At 39.3% G+C, this 21,116-nt stretch overlaps 1 protein-coding gene across 2 annotated transcripts; it reads left to right on the forward strand.

Moving 5' to 3' along the window:
- The first annotated feature begins 3,197 nt into the window (after positions 1-3,197).
- Positions 3,198-17,569, forward strand: FBXL15 (F-box and leucine rich repeat protein 15). 2 transcript variants are annotated; one of them, XM_039360008.1, is made up of 4 exons: positions 3,198-3,268; positions 4,071-4,230; positions 10,007-10,509; positions 13,814-17,569. In XM_039360008.1, the coding sequence occupies exons 1-4, from the start codon at positions 3,243-3,245 to the stop codon at positions 14,001-14,003; spliced, it is 879 nt and encodes a 292-aa protein (XP_039215942.1). In that variant the 5' UTR covers positions 3,198-3,242; the 3' UTR covers positions 14,004-17,569. The 2 variants fall into 2 exon arrangements, with proteins under 2 accessions (XP_039215942.1, XP_039215941.1); XM_039360007.1 differs by lacking the exon at positions 3,198-3,268 and adding an exon at positions 3,329-3,844.
- The last annotated feature ends 3,547 nt before the right edge of the window (positions 17,570-21,116 follow it).

Raw genomic sequence — 21,116 nt, forward strand, 5'->3', positions numbered from 1 at the left:
GCATCACTGGCTATCAATGACAAATTGTAATAAAAATGCACACGATCCCTCGGAATTTCGGAGAGCCTCTGTACTCAACTCAGGCTTATTAGTTGAATTTAGTTGAATTTATGGAAGAGCAGTTACTGAATACATTCTGGGGATAGCAACATGTGTATCTTTTTTGATGTTTTGAGTTGAAGGAGTGACTTTAGTGAGACCATAGCAAGTTTTTGTTCAGTTGCTAAATCATATTTGACTCTTTGTGATCCCATGGACCATAGCACCCCAGGCTCTCCTGTCCTCCACTGGCTCCTGGAGTGACACAGCAAGTAGCTGCTAGCACTTTGTCAATCACGATAATTTTTGTTAAGTAATTGTATATCAGAAAGATTATTTAGTAGCTTAACTGTTTGCAAGTGAAGCAGTGAAATATACTTTAACAGAACAGCAGAAGAATAAAGCTGGAAGGGACTTTGGAGGTCTTCCAAACCCCGCTCAAGCAGGAGAATCTACCTGTATACTATTCTGGACAAATGGCTGTCCAATCTCTTCTAAAAACCTTCATTCTGCAGGCAAGTCATTCTACTGATGAATGGTTTCACTATCAGGAAATTTGTGGCTATCCTAACTGGACCTTCATAAAATCCAGAAAAAGGGCCACTAGGAGCTGGAAACAATGTTTTCATTCCATATGTTGCAGGAATATCTGAAAAGCTCAGGAAGATTTTTAACCAACACAACATACATACACACTTTAAACCCAAGAATACACTAAGGCAGAAGCTTGTCCACCCCAAGGATAAAACACCCAGACACAAACTGAGCAATGCAGTACAATGCAGTGAGACGTGTGCAGATCTGTACATTGGAGAAACAAAACAGCCACTTCACAAATGCATGGCACAACATAGAACAAACCCATCATGACAAGATTCAGCAGTCCATCTGCATTTGAAAGATAACGGTCACTCTTTTGAAGACTGCAAAGTCCATATTTTGGACAGAGAGGACCACTGCTTTGAAAGAGAGGTAAAAGAGGTCATCTGGTAAAACTGAACAGCCTTCTTTCAAAAGAGGGGGAGGGATATGACACCAAGTCTCCCCTGTCTTTGGAACTCAAGTACTTTGGCCACCTAATGAGAAGGAAGACTCCCTGGAGAAGAGCCTAATGCTGGGAAAGATTGAGGGCAAGAGAAGAAGGGGATGACAGAGAATGAGATGGCTGGATGGAGTCACTAAAGCAGTAGGTGTGAACTTAAATGGAATCCAGAAGATGGTAGAGGACAGGAAGGAACGTTGTCCATGGGGTCGCGATGGGTCGGACACGACTTCGCAACTAACCACAATCTCCTGTCTACAACACAGTCCGTTTAGCACAGTGGTTCTCAACCTGTGGGTCGGGACTCCATTTGGGGTCGAACGACCATTTCACGGGGGTCGCCAAACAATGCAGTCCGCCATTTTTTCCCCCTTTTCCTTAGCTGTGCTACTCCCTTTTATTCTATTGGCTTTTGAAAGCCAATAGAACAGACTCTCTTGAATAGAGTCTAATTCCATTGGCTTTCAAAAGCCAATAGGAATTGTCCAGGCTGACTCTGCCCTGCTGAGCCCGCCAAAAGTCCAGTTCTGCAAACGGTGCTGCACCAGTTGAGTAGTCCTCGACTTACGACCGGTTGGGGGTCGCGGCATTAAAAAGGTTGAGAACCACTGGTTTAGCAGTTCCAAAAAGATTCCACACCCTGCACTCTGATTCAGGTGACCCTGAGGGCACAGATAAACCCCCAAGGGGTCTCAATGGCTCTCAGAGAACTAACGGCGTCCAGCCTCAAACTGCTAACAACCAGATGACTACAAGGAATATAACTCCTTCCATTACCCAGCATTTAGTCACAACTGAGAATGCTTCTTGAACGAGAAGCGAAATGTCTTCAAGAAAAAGAAAGTCCATTTGCCTTTTGAAAAAGCACCACTGGGATAAAATGACTCCTGCTATGCAGTTTAGAAGAGCATTAAGAGAGCTAATTTAAATAAACTCAAGTGAGAGCAAAGTTCTCGAGTCTCTTACTGTGACAGTTGCATGGCGCATTGCACATATAGAAACACATTTTGTAATTTGACGGTTTCTTATGCTGTCATGTAACAAACCCGCAAAATCAGAAGGATCAGAGTTTTGAACCCACATTTTGCCTACACAGTGATCCACGATTATATAGTGTGTTCTGTGCTAGCATACAAGTTTAACATTTGGTGGTGGTTTCAAGCGGATTCCAAGCAGCAACCAGGAGAATTTGTTTCCAAGCCTCCATTTTATTCAGATTTTGGCTTCATTCCATGGTCTTTGGTCCAATATGTTAATTTCATGATCTTTTTTTCTGATAAAGAAGTTAATTTTAGCCTTCTCTGCAAGTTTCATCATCTTCACCAATCCTTCCTCCATTGTGGTTAACGTCAAATCTTTCCACTTTTGAGCATATAATAATCTCATTGTAAATGCCATATGTAAAAATAAAGCTTCATGACATTTATTTATTTATTAGATTATAATCCCACCTTTAACTTAAGGTGGCAAACATTCATAGTACTCCTTCCTCTACTATTTTTGGTGACTCAAAGCCTATCCTTCTACTCTCAAGGCCACAACACTAGCCACTGCCCGCACATCTAACTGGAGTGCAGCAAAATCGTTTTCTTGATTTCCAGCCGGGCGTCGTATTTCGAAGCTCAATCTGAATTCTGAGTTACGGGCAATTCCGCAGGTTGTTTTCCTAAACCAGGGGTAGGCCACCTTGGCTCTTTTATGACTCGTGGACTTCAATTCCCAGAATTCCTGAGCCAGCCATGCTGAGGGGGAAAGGGAGAGGTTTCCAAGCGGAGCCATGCTGGCTCAGGAATTCTGGGAGTTGAAGTCCACGAGTCATAGAGTGGCCTAGGCTTAGGCCAGAGGTAGGCAACCTTGGCTCTTTTATGACTCGTGGACTTCAACTCCCAGAATTCCTGAGCCAGCCATGCTGAGGGGGAAAGGGAGAGGTTTCCAAGCGGAGCCATGCTGGCTCAGGAATTCTGGGAGTTGAAGTCCACGAGTCACAAAAGAGCCAAGGTTGCTTACCCCTGTCCTTAACCCCAACTGGTTCCACACTTTGCTAGGAGTGTCTTATCTCTCTTCCACGGCTCCTATGCCATATCTCTACAGTCTTCTGCTCGTTCCCGTTTCCGCCCTCTGACCGACGTAATTTCCGCGGAAGGTGCGGCGGTGGCGGAAGATGGCTGCCGTTTCGGTATCGCCGAGGTTCGCGAATGAATAATCGGGAGGGCTGAGCTGGGCTGGGCAGCTGGAGGTCGGGTGAGGGCTGAGGCGGTGTCGTTTTGACGGCTCCCGCCGCTTGTTTGGCGCTAAGCGGGACTGGGGCTCTGCCCCAACGGCGGCTTCCAGGTTTCTTTCTTGTTCCGCCGTTGGTCCCCGAAAACGGGCTCAATTGGAGTCCTTGCAACGAGGGATGGAGGCGCAGAGTGTGGTTTTGCTCGGTTGGTGGTTTTGCTCGCTCGCCTCTCCTGCGCCGCCGGAGAAAAGATCGATTTGAGGCAGGGCTTGAGGGTAATTTATTTACCTTCTGCCCTGCAGAGCATTCCTTGGATTTAATGCCTGTGCAAAAGGGAAAGAATGAGCGTTTAACAGCAGCTCCGAGAGCGGACTGCATGCATTTATGGCTTAATTTTCGGTGCTTAAAAGATCAAAAGGCAAGGAAAGAGAAGAGAGGAAGAAGAGGGAAGTAGGGAAGAGAAGAAAGGGAGAAAGAAGGTAGAGAAGGAGGAGTGTGGATACAGTGAAAGGGGAAATGGGCGAGCCAACACCAAAAGTCATTGTGTATGTATTTATTTCATTTTATTAAAAGTATCTTATATATGAATGTAAAAAGAATGTATGTTAACATCTGATAAATATCACGGTATATGTATGGGGGAGAGTTTGGCAAATAAAATTTTTTTTAAAAAAGGCTTTACTGATGGTTTAAAAACATGTTAGTAAACCTCCACTCTGTCTTGGGCATAAATAACTTTCTTGCTTGCTTTTGCTTTTTTTTTCATTCCAGGAAACATTTATTGGATTTGCCTTGGGAAGACATCTTATTCCCTCGTGTTCTTCCACACCTTCCTCTGAGACAGCTTTTGAGCCTGCAAAGAGTCAGCAAGTGTTTCCAGAATCTAATTCAGCTTTACCTTACCAACCTGCGCTGTTTTGATTCTAGTCAGGTATTAGAAATATCATAAGTCCTCTCGTTCAGATCTTCATAGAACGCATGAGGTTAGAGGTCAAATTATAATGAACTCTCAGATTTTCTCTAGGTGGTTTTCAGATTAATGTCAGACATAAGTAAAACAAAATGAGTTAGGATTTACTTGCTGAATTAACATCTCTGGTTGCGGAGCCTTTTTAAAATTTAGTGGTGATTTTATTAGAAAAATAAAAACACCGGTGCAAGTTAAGTGACTTTGATAAGAAAAATAAATCAGATGGTCTTTGTTTCTGTTGATTTTTTATTAGTTGAAACATAGCTTGAAAATAAGATAATAAATAATATCTTAACCTGAATAGAGATTAGACATCTCTAGTTCAAGTTATTTTTAACATTTATATATGTTTGTGTGTGTATGTGTATATGTGTATATATATGTATATGTATGTATGTATGTGTATATATGTATATATGTATGTATATGTATGTATGTATGTATGTATTATATGTATATATGTATATTTGTCTGAAATGATATAGGGTTTCCTGCCTGAGCAGGGGGTTGGACTAGATGACCTGCATTATTATTATTATTATTGTTATTCTTATTGTTATTATTTTATATGTGTATATGTATATATGTATGTATATGTATGTATGTATATATATATTTGTCTGAAATGGTATAGGGTTTCCTGCCTGAGCAGGGGGTTGGACTAGTTGACCTGCATTATTATTCTTATTGTTATTGTTATTATTTTATATGTGTATGTATATATGTATGTATGTATATGTATATATGAATGTACATATATGCATACATCTATACACATGTACACACACACACACACACACACACACACATTTTTATATATTTATTGCAGGTAGTCCTCAATTTACGACTGCAAAGAGCCCCAAATTTCTGTTGCTAAGCAACACAGTTAAGTGAATTTTGCCCCATTTTATGACTTTTGTTGCCACAGATAAGTGAATCACTGCAGTTAAGTTAGTAACACAGTTGCCAAGTGAATCTGGCTGCCCCATTGACTTTGCTTGTCAGAAAGTTGCAAAAGATCACCTCATGATACTGCAACTGTCATAAATATGAATCAGTTGCCAAGCATCTTAATTTTCGCTACATGATCCTGGGGATGCTGCAGTGGTCGTGTGAAAACCTGTCATAAATCATTTTACAGTGCAATTTTACCGTTGAACGGTCAGCAAATGAATGGTTGTAAGTTGAGGACTACCTATAGTTTTGTATATAAATATTTAATTTTATACCTAAATGCATTGGTACGTTTACATCATTTTTATAATTTTCATATATATTTTATTCTGCACAAATATGATTATGTTTTAAATAAAACAACTAACAAATACAGAATAAAGAAAATATAAGAGTTAGAGAAATAAAAATAGACAAGTGCAGAAAGGAAAGATAAAAAAAATAGAAGCTTCTGATTTCTTGCAGCAGTTAAAAAAGTATGATTGCAAAATTATCTAGGTTTACAAAAAAGCTCACTTTTTTCCTATTATCCCATATTTTATAATCATCAAAATCCCAAGTCCTAAATATATTTTTTCCATTTCATGATCTTTTTTTCTGATAAAGGAAGTTAATTTTAGCCATCTCTGCAAGTTTCGTCATCTTCCTCCTTTGTTGTTAACATCACATCTTTCCACTTTTGAGCATATAGTAATCTCACTGTAAATGCCATATGTAAAGATAAAGCTTCAGGACATTTATTTATTTATTAGATTATAATCCCACCTTTAATTTAAGATGGCAAACATTCATAATACTCCTTCCTCTACTACAGTGGTTCTCAACCTGTGGGTCGGGACCCCATTTGGGGTCGAACGACCATTTCACGGGGGTCTCCAGACAACACAGTCCGCCATTTTTTCCCCCCTTTTCCTTAGCTGTGCTACTCCCTTTTATTCTATTGGCTTTTGAAAGCCAATAGAATAGACTGTCTTGAATAGAGTCTAATTCTATTGGCTTTCAAAGGCCAATAGGAATTGTCCAGGCTGTCTCTGCCCTGCTGAGCCTGCCAAAAGTCCCATTCTGCAAACGGTGCTGCACCAGTTGAGTAGTCCTCGACTTACGACTGGTTGAGTAGTCCTCGACTTACGACCGGTTGGGGATCGCGGCATTAAAAAGGTTGAGAACCACTGATCTACTATTTTCCCCACAACAACATCCTTGTGAAGTAAGTTGGGCTGATAGAGAATGACTGGTCCAAAGTTACCTAGCCAGTTTTTCATGTCTAGGGCAGGATTAGAACTCATTCTATCCTGGTTTCTAGGCCAGGAACTTTACCCCATTTATCATACAGTAGTGGCCAAAATTGTGGAAACCTTTGTTGAAAAGTGTATTTTTGAGGTCAGATGGCTAATAACACCACTTTTTTGGGGGGAGTAGTACCATAAAATTATATATCAATGGAAAGATAATTTAATCAAGAATGTAACGCAACATAGTTTGTTCAATTATCTGTATTTCTATTCTATGAAAAGTTACAGCCAAATAACCAGAAAAAGGAAGCACAACTTGCTCAGGTTGATATCAGGTAGCTTTCCTTCATCCAATTGTAGCCAATGAGCATGAGTGTTTAGAGAGCCAATCGGGTGTCATCTTGTTTTGGCAATGAGCCAATCAGATCACAGTAGGAGTCAGTCATTGATGTCCTGTATTGAAGCTGAGAGAAGGACATTTGTCAGTGTGTTATGTGATCCCTATCAAGTTGGTTGGGTTTTTTTGTGTTCTTTCATTGAGTGAGCTTGTAAAACGTAATAAAATTAAAGTCATGGTGCAAAGAGTTGACTGGTTGCTCAGAAAGCGATGTAGAATAGTATTATGAAGTGAACACGGCTACAGTTATAAAGAAATTAGAAGAAAAATGGGTGGAAACCTAACCAAAGGTGGCATTTCTATTTTCCCAAAAGGTTTCCACAATTTTGGCCACTACTGTGCATTCTTAGCGAAGATGTTTTTGCAGCACATCTATTGGCTGCATGGAGCACCTAAGCACATCATCTCAGATTGGGGGGGGGGGTGATTTCCAGTTCACTGCTAGGTTCTGGAAGGAGTTTGTAAAGATGATTGGATCCTCCCAGGGGCTCTCTTCTGCTTTCCATCCGAGTAGGAATGGATCTACGGAACTTGCCATGGGGTCATCTTCGTAGTATCAGAGAACCCTTGGTCTTCATCCGGTGGGGTTGGAGTTCCTGACCCCCATTTGGGTGAGGAGTCGAACTTCACGACCTCGGTGCTTTTCAGCTCTGACTCCTTTGCACAAGGCTGTGGCTTGGTGGCTTCCCCGCCTGTTGCCTGTTCTCCCTTATTTGCCGGGGTTCTTGTTCTACACTCAGCTGCTTGGTGGTCCTCCTTCCCACCCTTGAAACAGGCAGTGGAACTGGCTGAGCTTGAGTTCTGGCTGCCTCTCTCTTCCTCTCTGGGGATGACTTCTTCCAAGCCCTGCTGGATCGGTACTTATTACGAGCTTGGTCGATTTCAGCTTTCTCTGCGACATGCACCATTCGTGGAGCCATGGGGGGGGGGGGCTCACGATACAAGTGTTGTACAGATTGTCATTGAGGCCATCCTTGAAGCAGCTCACAAGGATGTTCTCTGGCCAAATGAGTCGGCATACCAGGTCCTGAAAATGCTTGCTACTACATATGGAGGGAAGTAAACAGTGGGGTACCACAAGGTTCTGTCTTAGGCTCAGTACTCTTTAATATCTTCATCAGTGACTTAGATGAGGGAATAGAAGGGGAACTCATCAAATTTGCAGATGACACTAAGCTGGCAGGAATAACCAACACCCCAGAAGACAAGCTCAGGATCCAGAAAGATCTTGACAGACTTGGAACAATGGGCCCTATCCAACAAAATGGAATTTAATGTGAAGAAAAGCAAGGTTTTACATCTGGGCAGGAATAACCAAAGGAGCAAGTACAGATTAGGCGAAACCTGGCTCAAAAACAATACCTGTGAGAGGGACCTTGGAGTTCTAGTGGATGATTATTTAAACATAAGCAGTTTGTGGCAGCAGTCCAAAAGCTAATATAATCCTTGGTTGTTTAAAGAAGGGCAGAGAATCAAAATCACATGAAGTATTAGTACCACTTTATAAAGCCTTAGTAAGGCCACGACTGGACCAGTTTTGGTTACCGCATTTCAAAAAAGATGTTGAGGCTTTGGAAAAGTACAAAGAAGAGAAACTAAGATGATTAAAGGCCTGGAGACTAAAATACCTGAAGGACGGTTGCAGGATTTGAGTTTGGCTAATCTAGAGAAAAGAAGGACTGGGGTGACATGATAGCACTATTCCAGTATTTGAGACAGTGCCATAAAGAGGAGGGGGTCAGTTTATTTTCCAAAGCACCAGAGGCCAGGACAAGAAACAATGGATGAGAAGGAGAGAAGCAATCTGGAATTAAGGAGAAACTTCCTAACAGTGAGAACAATTAACCAGTAAAACAGTTTGTCTTCAGACGTTGTGGGTGCTTCATCACTAGAGGTTTTTAAAAGAGACTGGACAATCACTTGTCTGAAATGGTATAGGATCTCCTGCTTGAGCAGGGGGCTGGACTAGAAGACCTCCAAGGTCCCTTCCAGTTCTATTCTCATTCTGATTCTTGAGGTGGAAAAAAAATGAAACTTTGATTTTGGGTTTTACTGACTGGATAGGTTTGTTATTACAGAAATGGCTAGTTTATACTATTATGTAAAAATAAAAAGTTGAGGTTTGATGTTATTATCTCATTCTACTGCACCAAAGGAAATTGGAAGTCAACGTCTTTTTTTTTAACCCCCTTTTTCCTACATTTTTTCCTTCCCTTTTCCCACCCCTATCTTTCCTATTTTCTTTTGTATTTTTGTATTTTATATTATAAATTAATCATAATAAAAAACAGAAAGCAGAGTGGCAAGCAAAAAATAATCCCATTGTAATTGGAAGCGTTGAACTTTAAACTGAGTGGTCAGCCTAGCATTTTGAAATACGAGTTTATTTTCATGAAAGTTAATGGCAATTTCTCTTCCATGTGCTTTCATTTAACAATTTATTAAATGACTGCATATGGTTTGTCTACTATAGCTTCTTAGTCACTTTTAATGTCATACTGTCAAATAGAGTGGTTGGAAATGTCGGTTTTTGTTTCCATATTGTTTCTATCCCAAGTCTTTTATGACTCAATTTATCATTGATAAAGTCTGGATAACACTCGTTTCATTTTTTTGTTTTGTTCTGTTTTTCTGAAGTAGTCTTTATTTAACAGTATCTTTGACCTAGTTTGGTAATGCTAAGATGATTTTGATCTATTCCTTTTTTTTCTTATATCGTTACACAAGGAATGCAAAAGGCACATATAGTGTAGGACAGTGGTTCTCAATCTTTGTAATGCCGCGACCCCCAACTGGTCATAAGTCGAGGACTAGTCAACTGATCGTAAGTTGAGGATTACTCAACTGGTGCAGCACCGTTTGCAGACTGGGGCTTTTGGCGGGCTCAGCAGGGCATAGACAGCCTGGACAATTCCTATTGGCTTTTGAAAGCGAATAGAATAGACTCTCTTGAATAGAGTCTAATTCTGTTGGCTTTCAAAAGCCAATAGAATAAAAGGGAGTAGCACAGCTAAGGAAAAGGGGGAAAAAATGGCGGACTGCGTTGTTTGGCGACCCCCGTGAAATGGTCGTTCGACCCCAAATGGGGTCCCAACCCACAGGTTGAGAACCACTGGTGTAGGATATAATGGTGTGTTTTCTTGCCTACAAACAGGTTGGATCTCCTATCCCAAAAGCTGCATTCTGTATCCTATTAAGAGACAATAAAGTGCTGCAGCAACTAGCCTTGCAAAACTGTTCTGACTGGTTATCCGACAAGGAACTGCTTCCTGTAATTGGTCAAAACCATCAGTTGCAACAGATTGAGCTGAATGGCTGCCTACAGCTGAGCCGCCATGCTTTGGTGGCCATCTCTTTGGGCTGCCCCAATTTACGTCAGCTTTCCTTGGCCCATTGCGAATGGGTGGATGGACTCTCCTTGCGGAGCCTCGCCGATCACTGTAAAGAGCTTGAATCTCTAGACCTCACAGCCTGCCGGCAACTGAAAGATGAAGCCATTTGCTACCTTGCTCAGAGATGCCACAAACTAAAGTCACTTTCACTGGCTGTTAATGCAAATGTTGGCGATGTGGCCATAGAAGAAATTGCCAAAGCCTGTTCTGATCTGGAGCACTTGGACCTCACGGGCTGCCTACGAGTTAAGAACAACTCTATTAGGTAATTTGTGCAGGTGTAGAGTAAAAATATTGTTCTTTTGTTTGCCGTACATTTATGTCTCAACTTTTCTTCAGGGGGCCTCAGGGGATGGCAGACAAGATTTGTCCTCTCAACAGTCTAATGAGGTGGGTTAGGCCAGCAGATAGTTATGGTATCCTGGCTGAATGAAAATGGAGACTTGATCTTTTTAGTTTTAGGCTGACCTGTGACAGATGGCCAGTATAAGGAAGCAATCTCTGAATATTTTGCAGTGACAGAACTTCTCCCGACTCTGTGGCCAGAATTTGGTTCTGGTGCCAATTTTGGGTATTAGAACACCAAAAATTGGCATGTGGTGTTCAGTTATTTTAAGAGTAATGTTAATGGTTTAAACTGTGGAACAGACTTAACTCACTTTTATATTTGTCACATTATCTAACAAGTTAATGTTTTTAGAACAGACTAAAACCTATTTTATATGCTTAACCATATAAAACTCGGGGAAGTTTCTTCTCCTTTTGACAGGAAGATAGCATCTAGAAAATAAGTAGACCCTTTCCTTGTTTAGCAACCAAATTCTACTACAATGACTTAGTCATTAAATGAAATGGCTGCTAAGTGAACATGAAAGAGAAAGACTGCGAAGATCATGAGTTCCTGCCTGCCGCTCATTCAGATAAAGTTATCCCATACAGTTCTGCCAGTATTACTCTGGCATTCAATGTAAATGGCCCATATTGGTCAGAAAATGAATTTTTTTATTACTGTCATGTTTGCAAAGGGTTGTTTTAAAAGTAGTCACTAAACATGATGTAACTACTAGAAAGGATTTTTTGTTATTTTTGATTAATTATATGAAAGGATTACTTTCTGGATAAGAAAAGTAGAGAAGGAATATGATAATCTGATGTAAAGTTGGCTGGCTGTTATCATAGTTGGGGAAACCCATAATTTTTAAACTAAGAATTTGCAATTTTGGTTGGACCATGGGCTATATTAATTTTTATGTGATGAACTAGGGGTTGCACTGTAGAAAATTAGGCCATGAAAAACATTTAAATTTAAAAATCTTAGTATAATACTAAATATTATGTTAATTGCATTTGTAACAGTTAAGCAATTTTACTCATCATACATAGACCTATTTGCTTATTATGTATGCTGTTCGAGGAAACTCCCTCCCCCATATCTTTCGAACAAACCTATTGTAGATTTCTAGTTTTCTGCAACTACTAAGCAGAGATTTGCAAGTATATTCACTGAGGAAGGCCAAGCCTCGTGGGAAACCTCTTTGATCAACAATCTCTATTCTTGTGATTACAATGCGATATTGTAAAAATAATTATCTACATTTTCCAAATTTGGAATTGCTGTAATTCCTGCGTTCCTTCTCTTTCTCCTTGCTTCTGGCAAGAACCAGTTTGATAGAGCGTTAAGGCTGGGAATGGCAGAACCTGAGTGCCAATCTCTCCTTAGGCCCCAAACTAGCTTAGATAATCTTGGAAGAGTCACTCACTCTCAACCATAAGAAGCAGCTAAGGGCAAATCATTTTTGAAATCTTGCCAAAACAATTACAGGGACTTGCTCAAGCAGATGCCAGGAGACTACACTGACTTATATACCGTACTTTCCGGCATATAAGACGACTTTGGCAAGTGTTAAAATCGGCGCCGAAGTCGGGGGTCGTCTTATACGCCGAGTCGTCTTATACGCCGGAAATAACAGTAGTTTCCGGCGTATAAGATGACTTTCTAGGCATGTGACTCGGCGCCGAAGACGGGGATCGTCTTATACGCCGGGTCGCCTTATACGCCGGAATATACAGTATATATAATTCTTGAATTTATATTTTGATCTTTAATGTTTGGTTCAGTTCCAGTAGCAGAGATTTCTGCTGAATGATGATGTGTCAGTTCCTCTCTGGTTACATTGATTTCTTACTTTATTTTAAATTGATTATATTAAAAAATATATATTAAAATAAAACTCAGCTGGACCTTGGAAAGTTTAGGCACAGGTAATCATGGTGAAAAACAGCCTTGTCTTTGCTGAGTAGAATATAGCAGAGTTTCTCCTAAAACTATTTTTCTAACATTAGAAGTTTGCACTCATTTAACCGAACTTAAGCAATATGCCTTATTCCTCTACCAAGCTTGTACCTAAAGGATATTTGCATCCTGGAGAAAATAGTCTTAATTATTATGAAAATCAGATCAGTGATAATTAATTAGTAAAAGCCTACTTTGTAATAAGAATACGGATTAAAATCAAGGTTTCTATCAAATAAAAAAACTTACCACACGACAGATAAGCTCTATTTTTAAAATCTTACATTAAGAATAGCCCAAACTTTAGATGTGATGGGTATGCAGAATTAATATCCATAAATCATTTAAATTCTGTGTCAGATTTGTTTTTCCAATATGAAATTATTTTTGACACTGAGGCATATTCCCATGAAGTAGTCTGCCCTTTTAAAGAATGGATTATGTATGATTTCCAGTAAAAAAGCATAAAGTAACTTGGTAGCTATTGTATATAGTGCAGCTCCATATACTTTGTAGGATTTAAGACTTGGCAACACTTAAGCAGATAAAAAGCTGTCAGGAAAGGGAAATCAGACTTTAAATTTTCCTTCTGTAATAAATAATCTTTGAAAATTGTTCAGCTTTACCAGCATAACATTGCTACTAAGTACAGTATAGACAAATGATTTGACCTCATTGCTCTCAGAGTATAATATTCACGGTAAATGTAATATTTGTGTTCCATTTATATTTTCTTTGCTGCACATGAATTGTCCATTGAGGTTCTATATCCATTTAATCGGAGGATCTCAGATTTCGGAATTCTGTTTTAGTAACAGTGTATAAGGCCCCAATCGACGTTCTGAATTTTGTAAGGACACGTTTTGCAAATTCAGTCAAATCTAAGAATTCCAACTTGTTTGAATTATGCTGCTTTTTTGAAGCTACTGAAACCTAGGAAGCAGGTTTCCAAGAAAAGGGGATGGGTGTGTGCATTTTTGGAAGGCTTTTGAAGGTTTTTATGATTTTTTTTAATGGGTTGGAGATGGGAAAATGGGAGCACTTTGCTTCGAGAGTTCCTACACCCCACATCAGTGGGATGTGGCCTAATTGTGCAACCCAAAAGTGGCCTTTTTGCTCCCAAAATTGCAGGGGGTGTAAAAGGTTGCATCCTCATTCCAGCTATAATAGAAAATGCCAGGAATTGCTGCCTATAGACTCTGCACTATTCATTTCCAAACAGAATATTCTTGGTAGATAACTGTATCCTTGATGTTTTGTATGTTCTTTTTTATAGGACCTTGGCAGAATACTGCCCTAAACTGCGTGCCTTGAAGGTGAAGCACTGTCACAATGTTGCGGAATCCAGCCTGAGCATCTTGCGTAGCCGTGGAGTGGAGTTGGATGTTGAACCTCCATTTCAACGTGCCCTAGTTCTCTTACAGGATGCAGTGGGCTTTGCCCCGTTTATTAATCTTCAGATCTAATGAAAAGAAAATATTGGAAATTGACTCTGGGTAATCCCACAAAGTTTAAAAGCCTGAGATTTCACCTTTATCGTTGTGAACTGGGTCTGTTTTGAGCCATTAATTCCTCATGTGGAAGTCTGTATTGAAAAAAACAAACAGTATGCATTCGCATGAAACTTATAATTTCCAGCTTCCATGATTGGTGCTTCTCATTAATTGGTCTACCTGTCTGTTCTTAAAGATATTCTAGAGATTGATTTGAACTCACTTGCTACTGTAAAGTAGCTCCAAGCCATGGCATTGTTCAATCTGTTATCCGGCGACTTTTTCGTATGGAACTTGACAAATCTGTTTGGAAATACCGTGGGAAGATTTAAAGACTCCTTGGAGGCCAAGAGATGGGCAACACAATAATCTTCCTGTTGTTTTGAATTGAATGCTTGTGGAATACTACTGCATCTATTTAGGGTTGCTACTATTTTTTGGCTTTGTAGTTCTTTTTAGGGTTAAAAGGAAGATAATTTTAAATCAAGCTTGAAGTCTTGGTAACCGTGTGGACACAGCCATGCAGTGTTAGTACATAAGTATTGAGGTGGATTGCCATTGTTTTTTGGGACATTTTGACTTTCCAGTCATATCTATAGTCCTAATATTCCAAGTATTAATTAGACTCAATTCTGCATAGCAGAACTGTGCAAAACATTTCAAATTGAACTGTTCCTCATTGAAACATGTTTCAGCTATGAAGCACCTTGCCTTGAATGAGAAGTACCTAATCTGAGTAATTTGGAAGTGTTTCAAGCTCAAAACAGTTGTTTTATGTGTGAAAGTCTGTTGTGTCAAGACAGTTCAGTTCAAAATGTTCTGTATATCTTTTCTTAGTTTCTGAGCCTAAACATAGTCAGAATTACAGAACAGATGGATTATCATACTGATATCCACAAAATTGTTCCCTCTGAAAGACAAAGATGGTAATTATGCGTATAGAAGGAATTACTATAACTAATATTCAAATGACTGGAAAACCATTGGAAAGTTCCTGTTGAAAGAAAGCATATTTCATAGTAATTTATATGAATATGGTTAAATTATACATAAAGCCTTGTAGATCAGCAAAAGTACTCTGTTAGCAGTTGTAGGTCTTCTGAATGCAGAAGATAGGTTTTCAAAATTGTTTATATAAGTTAAGGGAATCCTAATATGTTAGATAAGTAAGAAGCTTAATGCCTTACTTCTTGGCCAGTAACTAATAAATCAAGTACTTCCTTGAGAATACACAGGGCTAAGTCAAATAACTCAGTGTAGCTCGCTTTTCTTGTCTGGCTTAATATTGATCTATGTTACATTCTTCTTTTTATTTATAACATTCTCCTTTTGAACTAACCTGTTTCTCAGTAAAATATTACCAATTTTGTGGATTGTAGACATAAAGGGTTCATAATAATAAGTCTCAAAGTATGTATACAGTCAGCTATGTTAAGCTGTCTGATTTATCTCTATATTATTTTTGGGGAATTTACAAAGTCAGAATATCTTTTCTGTGTGATTGAATCTGTGATTGAATCTGTCAATTAAAAGCAAATTTTATTTCTCTCACCTTAGTAAGAGGCATAAGGCCAGTACCATAGAATAGTTGTGTAATCCAAACACATATGAGGTATGCTTCCAATTTGAATACTGTGCAGAAAATAGTATGTATTTTAATTCTCAAAAGATTGGGAATGGAATACATATATGTCATTGCCTCAAACCTACGCTAAATAATTCAGTGTAGACAGGGGTCTTGTTTGTGTATTGTCTCTTACTTAATGGGTATTATAAAAACTATAAAAGTAGAACTATAAAAGTAGAACTGCACGCTCTTTTGAGAAGGTTATACTACGCAAGGATTTTTCATCAGATAATTGCAGCTTGTTAAATTACACGTTATTTTGCTTAATGTTACCTTCTTTGCAGTCATAATTCTCAGAGGTTGGTGAGTATGAATACAATTCATGAAAGTGAAATTTGACAAGTTGGAGTATGTTAGATCAGATTATTTTTTTTGAGTTACTAACTTATGACTTCTATTTTTCCCAGTCTATCAATGATATTTAAAAGATGGAATTGAATCATGAAATTTAAGACATTATTAGAAAACAAACTTTTGTTTAAATCAAGTTTAAGCATGGTACTGATTATCTTTTTGCTTAAGATAATTCATTAAATAGAAAATATCCCTTGGAAATTAAAAAAAAAAAGTCTAGTGAAGTGTTGTTGGTAGAAATGAATGATCCCAGTTAAACGCAATGCTATTACAGATTCTCTGCTGGCAGAGCCAGAGCTACAATTTATAATTTATGCCATTGTACTTGCCTAATAAATATGATTTAGTGTATTTTGTCTACATTTGAAGGTTTTTTTGCTATAGTTTTTATTATTATTATTAAATTTATTTGCCACCCATCTCGAGATAGGGCTACTCTTGGCAGCTTATAACAATAACAAACGAAGAAATAAAAAGTAAGTTTAAACAAAGCTAAAGTAAAATAATAGAACCATAAAATAAACCAAGAAAAAGTATGCAGAGAAAATATATCAATATGACTAGTTAAAAATACATGGGCAAGTGAGGGGCAGAGTAGGGTGGGTGGGGGGAGAGGTCTGCTGTCAATCTAAATAGCCACCTCCAGAATAGAACTTTCCCATTGGGTACCCAGGCCAACTTGCAGAGCCAGTTCTTTCGGTTCTTAAAGATAGGATGTTGGGAGCAGATCTTACCCTGGAAGGCAAGGTGTTCCAAAGGGTGGAAGGATCTTGACGGAGTTTTTTGACCAATGGGATCCACAATAGGGCCTCTGCCAGTCCGAGTAGGATGGGCTAATCTTAGTGGGATGAGATGGTTCATGTAGCCTGGACCCATGCCATTAAGGGCTTTAAAGGTCATAACCAACACCTTGAACTGCACTCAGAAGCAGACTGGTAGCCAATGAAGTTTGTGGAATATGATCCTTCATTGGGGCTCCAAAGATTGCTTGCACTGGTTGAAACTTCCGAATGGATTTCAAAGTACCGTATTTTCCGGCGTATAAGACGACTCGGCGTATAAGACGACCCCCGACTTTGGAGAAGATTTGCATGGTTAGAAAGTCGTCTTATATGCCGGAGAATACGGTATTTTCTAACGTATAAGACGACTTGGCGTATAAGATGACCCCCGACTTTGGAGAAGATTTGCATGGTTTAGAAGGTCGTCTTATACGTCGGAAAATACGGTAATTGTTATTCAGGCAAGACTAGATGATAAACCTCAGCAGCCCTCTTTCTGTTCCTATTCATTATCCACCATCGTGTAATAGCATTTCCAATCTTTTGGGTCCAGTTGGTTAATTCAGAGCATTGAGAACAACAAAATTCACAAGATCATTGAACTGTAGGAATTGGATAGGAACATGTAGATCCTTTAATTCAATTCCATACCCTGTATAGCAGTGGTTCTCAACCTGTGGGTCCGGACCCCATTTGGGGTCGAACGACCATTTCACGGGGGTCGCCAAACAACGCAGTCCGCCATTTTTTTCCCCTTTTCCTTAGCTGTGCTACTCCCTTTTATTCTATTGGCTTTTGAAAGCCAATAGAATAGACTCTCTTGAATAGAGTCTAATTCTATTGGCTTTCAAAAGCCAATAGGAATTGTCCAGGCTGTCTCTGCCCTGCTGAGCCCGCCAAAAGTCCCATTCTGCAAACGGTGCTGCACCAGCTGAGTAGTCCTCGACTTACGACCGATTGAGTAGTCCTCGACTTACGACCGGTTGGGGGTTGCGGCATTAAAAAGGTTGAGAACCACTGCTGTATAGGAATCAAAGGTTTTGAAACTGATGATGTTTTTATTTTAAAGTATAATAAATTTTTAAAATTTCTATTAGTAACTTCTTCCAGTATTGAACTACTTTTATCTTTTAGAAAGTTTGTCTTCCTGTAATTTAATATCACCGATCTCTGACTTCCGTTCTGCAATGATGATGGCCAATCTATCTTTGGTTTGGCACCCTGTTGCATATTTGAAGATTGCTATCATGAGCTCCCTCCAATTTATCTTTCCCAGCAGTTAAATAATCCCACTTCCCACAATTTCCATTTGTAAAATTTAGGTTTTGATCTTTTTATCATCCTTGTTTAATGAACATATTCTACTTCGTTTGAGCAAGTAGGCAGGAAAGCCAAAGAGGAGCACAGGTGGTGTTCCCATCTGTTCTTCCAACTGAAAGTCAGCATCCAATGAGGGAACAGAGAATTTTAGAAATAAATCACTGGCTCAAAGGATGGTGTTGTCATGAGAACCCTGGGTCTCTAGGCAATGGATTAATTTACTCCCTTTAAAAGAGTGCTCCTAATCTCAGCTTGTTACCTGTATAAAAGATACCTGCGTGCCAGAAATCTTGCTGATTGATAGGGAATCAAATACCTGTTTCACTTATTAAAATGCAAATCAATTTATAACTTTTTTGAAATGTGTTTTTCTGGATTTTTGTTGTTATTTCATCTCTCCCTGGTAAAATAAACCTACCATTAAAATTATAGACTGATCATTTCTTTGTCAGTGGGCAAATGTACAAAATCAGCAGGGGATCAAATAAGGTTTTCCTTCACTGTAAGGAAAAGTGATTGATTGCACAATACTCTGAATTCATTAAATAACTAAATTAGTGGATTGGCGAAATCCTGTGGACATAGTATACTTGGACTTCAGCAAGACATTTGACAAAGTAGACCACAATCTGCTTCTTGGTAGGATAGAACAATATGGGATAGACAGTACCACTATCAAATTGATTTGCAATTGGCTGATCAACTGTAGTCAGTGGGTGGTCTTGAGTGGAATTATATCTACATGGAGGGAATCATGCAACGAGGTATCACAAAGGTTTGGTTTTGGGCCTAATGTTCTTCATCTTCAAAATCATCTAGATGAGGGGATAGAATAGATATTCTAAACTACTAGTAGTTGAGTTACTACTGATTCAACAGTAGTAACTATGAGCGGGATCTTGGAGTCCTAGTGGACAATCACTTAAATAGGAAGTAGCTGTGCTTCAGCTGCCAAAGAAAGCCAATGCAGACTTCTGCTGCAAGGTCACACAAGGTGTTAGTACTGATTTATACTACTTTGGTAAGATCACATCTGGAATACAGTATCTAGGTTTGGTCACTACGATACAAAAAATTATGTTAAGACTAGAGTGCAGAGAAGAGCAATAAAGATGATTAGGTGGCTGGAGGCTAAAACATAGAATGGATGGTTGCAGGAACTGGCTATGTCTACTCTAACAAAGAGAAGGACTAGGAGTGACATAATATTAATCTATTTGAGAGGTTATCAACCTATTCTCCAAAGCACCTGAAAGCAGGACAAGAAATAACGGAAACTTGTCAAGGAGAAATCCAATCTAGAACTAAGAAATTTCCTGACAACGAGAACAATCAGTGGAATGGCTTTTCCTCCAGAAATTGCAGGGGCACCATCACTGGATAGTCATTTGTCTGGAATGGTATAGGGCAGGGCTAGGCAACATCGGCTCTTTTATGACTTGTGAACTTCAACTCCCAAAATTCCTGAGCAGCCATGTTGAGGGGAAAGGGAGACGTTTCCAAGCTGAGCCATGCTGGCTCAGGAATTCTGGGAGTTGAAGTCCACGAGTCATAAAAGAGCTAAGGTTGCCTACCCCTGGACTAGAACAACCCCAAATCCCTTCCAACTATCATTCTGTTACTAAAATAGACTGAGTCTGGATCTAAGGGAGGATGCTCTGATGTGAAAGGGTTGTTGAGCAGTAAAACAGCCAGATTTGAACAACTCCTCAAAAGGAAACAATATCTTCCAGGAATGCTTTAATTGTGTGATTCATTGTGGATATATGTGCTGCCTATTAACAGAGTGTATCAGGAAAAAAGCTCATTTGTTTGACAGCCTATTATCTTCTGGTCTCACTTTGAGTGCTTTTGCATCTTTTGTAGAGCGTGTGAACAACGTCTAATGATATCAGTTGTATGTATGCATATTTGAGAGTGAGGCAGATGGGGAATATGACTAAAGCATTCATGATATGAGCCTTACCCCTTTTGCACTGCAGTATTGTTGTCTGCAACTAATAAGTTCTAAGGACAGACACTGCTGTTTTTGAACACTGGATGTCTCCACAGGCCATGTTGTTAGTAGCAAAGCCCATTCAGTCTGTCAGTCAGCCATGGGATAAATTCAAGTGTTAAGGACAAAAGAATTCCTCTATGCAGAGACATTATTCCCTTGAACATTATTCCTTTTTCATTTGAGCCCAGTAGCATTTTAGAAACTCTTCAGTTCTGGATTTAAAATGAAGGGGACCTCCAGTATAATAATTTTAAAATGCCGCACAGAAAGTCATTTTAACATGTTTTCAGTGAAAAAAAAGATAGGTAAAAAGCAAGTTGAAGAGAATCATTATCCTCATAGAATAATAGAGTTTGAAAGGGACTTTGGAAATAACAATAACAATAATAATGATAATAAAGTTGGAAGGGATCTTGGAGGTCATCTAGTCCAACCCCCTGCTCAGGCAGGAAACTCTATACCATTTCGGACAAATGGCTGTCCAGTCTCTTCTTAAAATCTTCCAGTGTTGGAGCATTCACTGCTTCTGGAAGCAGGTTGTTCCACTGGTTAATTGTTCTAACTGTCAGGAAGTTTCTCCTTAGTTCTAGGTTGCTTCTCCCCTTGACTAGTTTCCATCCGTTGCTTCTTGTCCTGCCTTCAGGTGCTTTGGAAAATAGCTTGATTCCCTCTTCTTTGGGGCAGCCCCTGAGATATTGGAAGACTGCTATCATGTCCCCCCTCGTCCTTCTCTTCATTAAACTAGACATGCCCAATTCCAGCAACCGTTCCTTATATGCTTTAGCCTCCATTCCCCTAATCATCTTAGTTGCTCTTCTCTGTACTCTTTCTAGAGTCTCAACATTCTAGAGTCTCAAGTCTTCTAGTCCAACCCAGAAGACACTTTACCATTCTGGACAAATGGTTATCCAATCTGTTCTTGAAAAACTCTAGTGATGGAGCACTCATAATTTCTGAAGGCAAGCCGTTCCACAGATGAATTGTTCTCACTATCAGGAAATTTC

This window comes from Crotalus tigris, unplaced genomic scaffold (genome assembly GCF_016545835.1).
Source record: "Crotalus tigris isolate CLP2741 ecotype Arizona unplaced genomic scaffold, ASM1654583v1 scf7180000019147.1630427, whole genome shotgun sequence".
NCBI classification, from domain to species: Eukaryota; Metazoa; Chordata; class Lepidosauria; order Squamata; family Viperidae; genus Crotalus; species Crotalus tigris.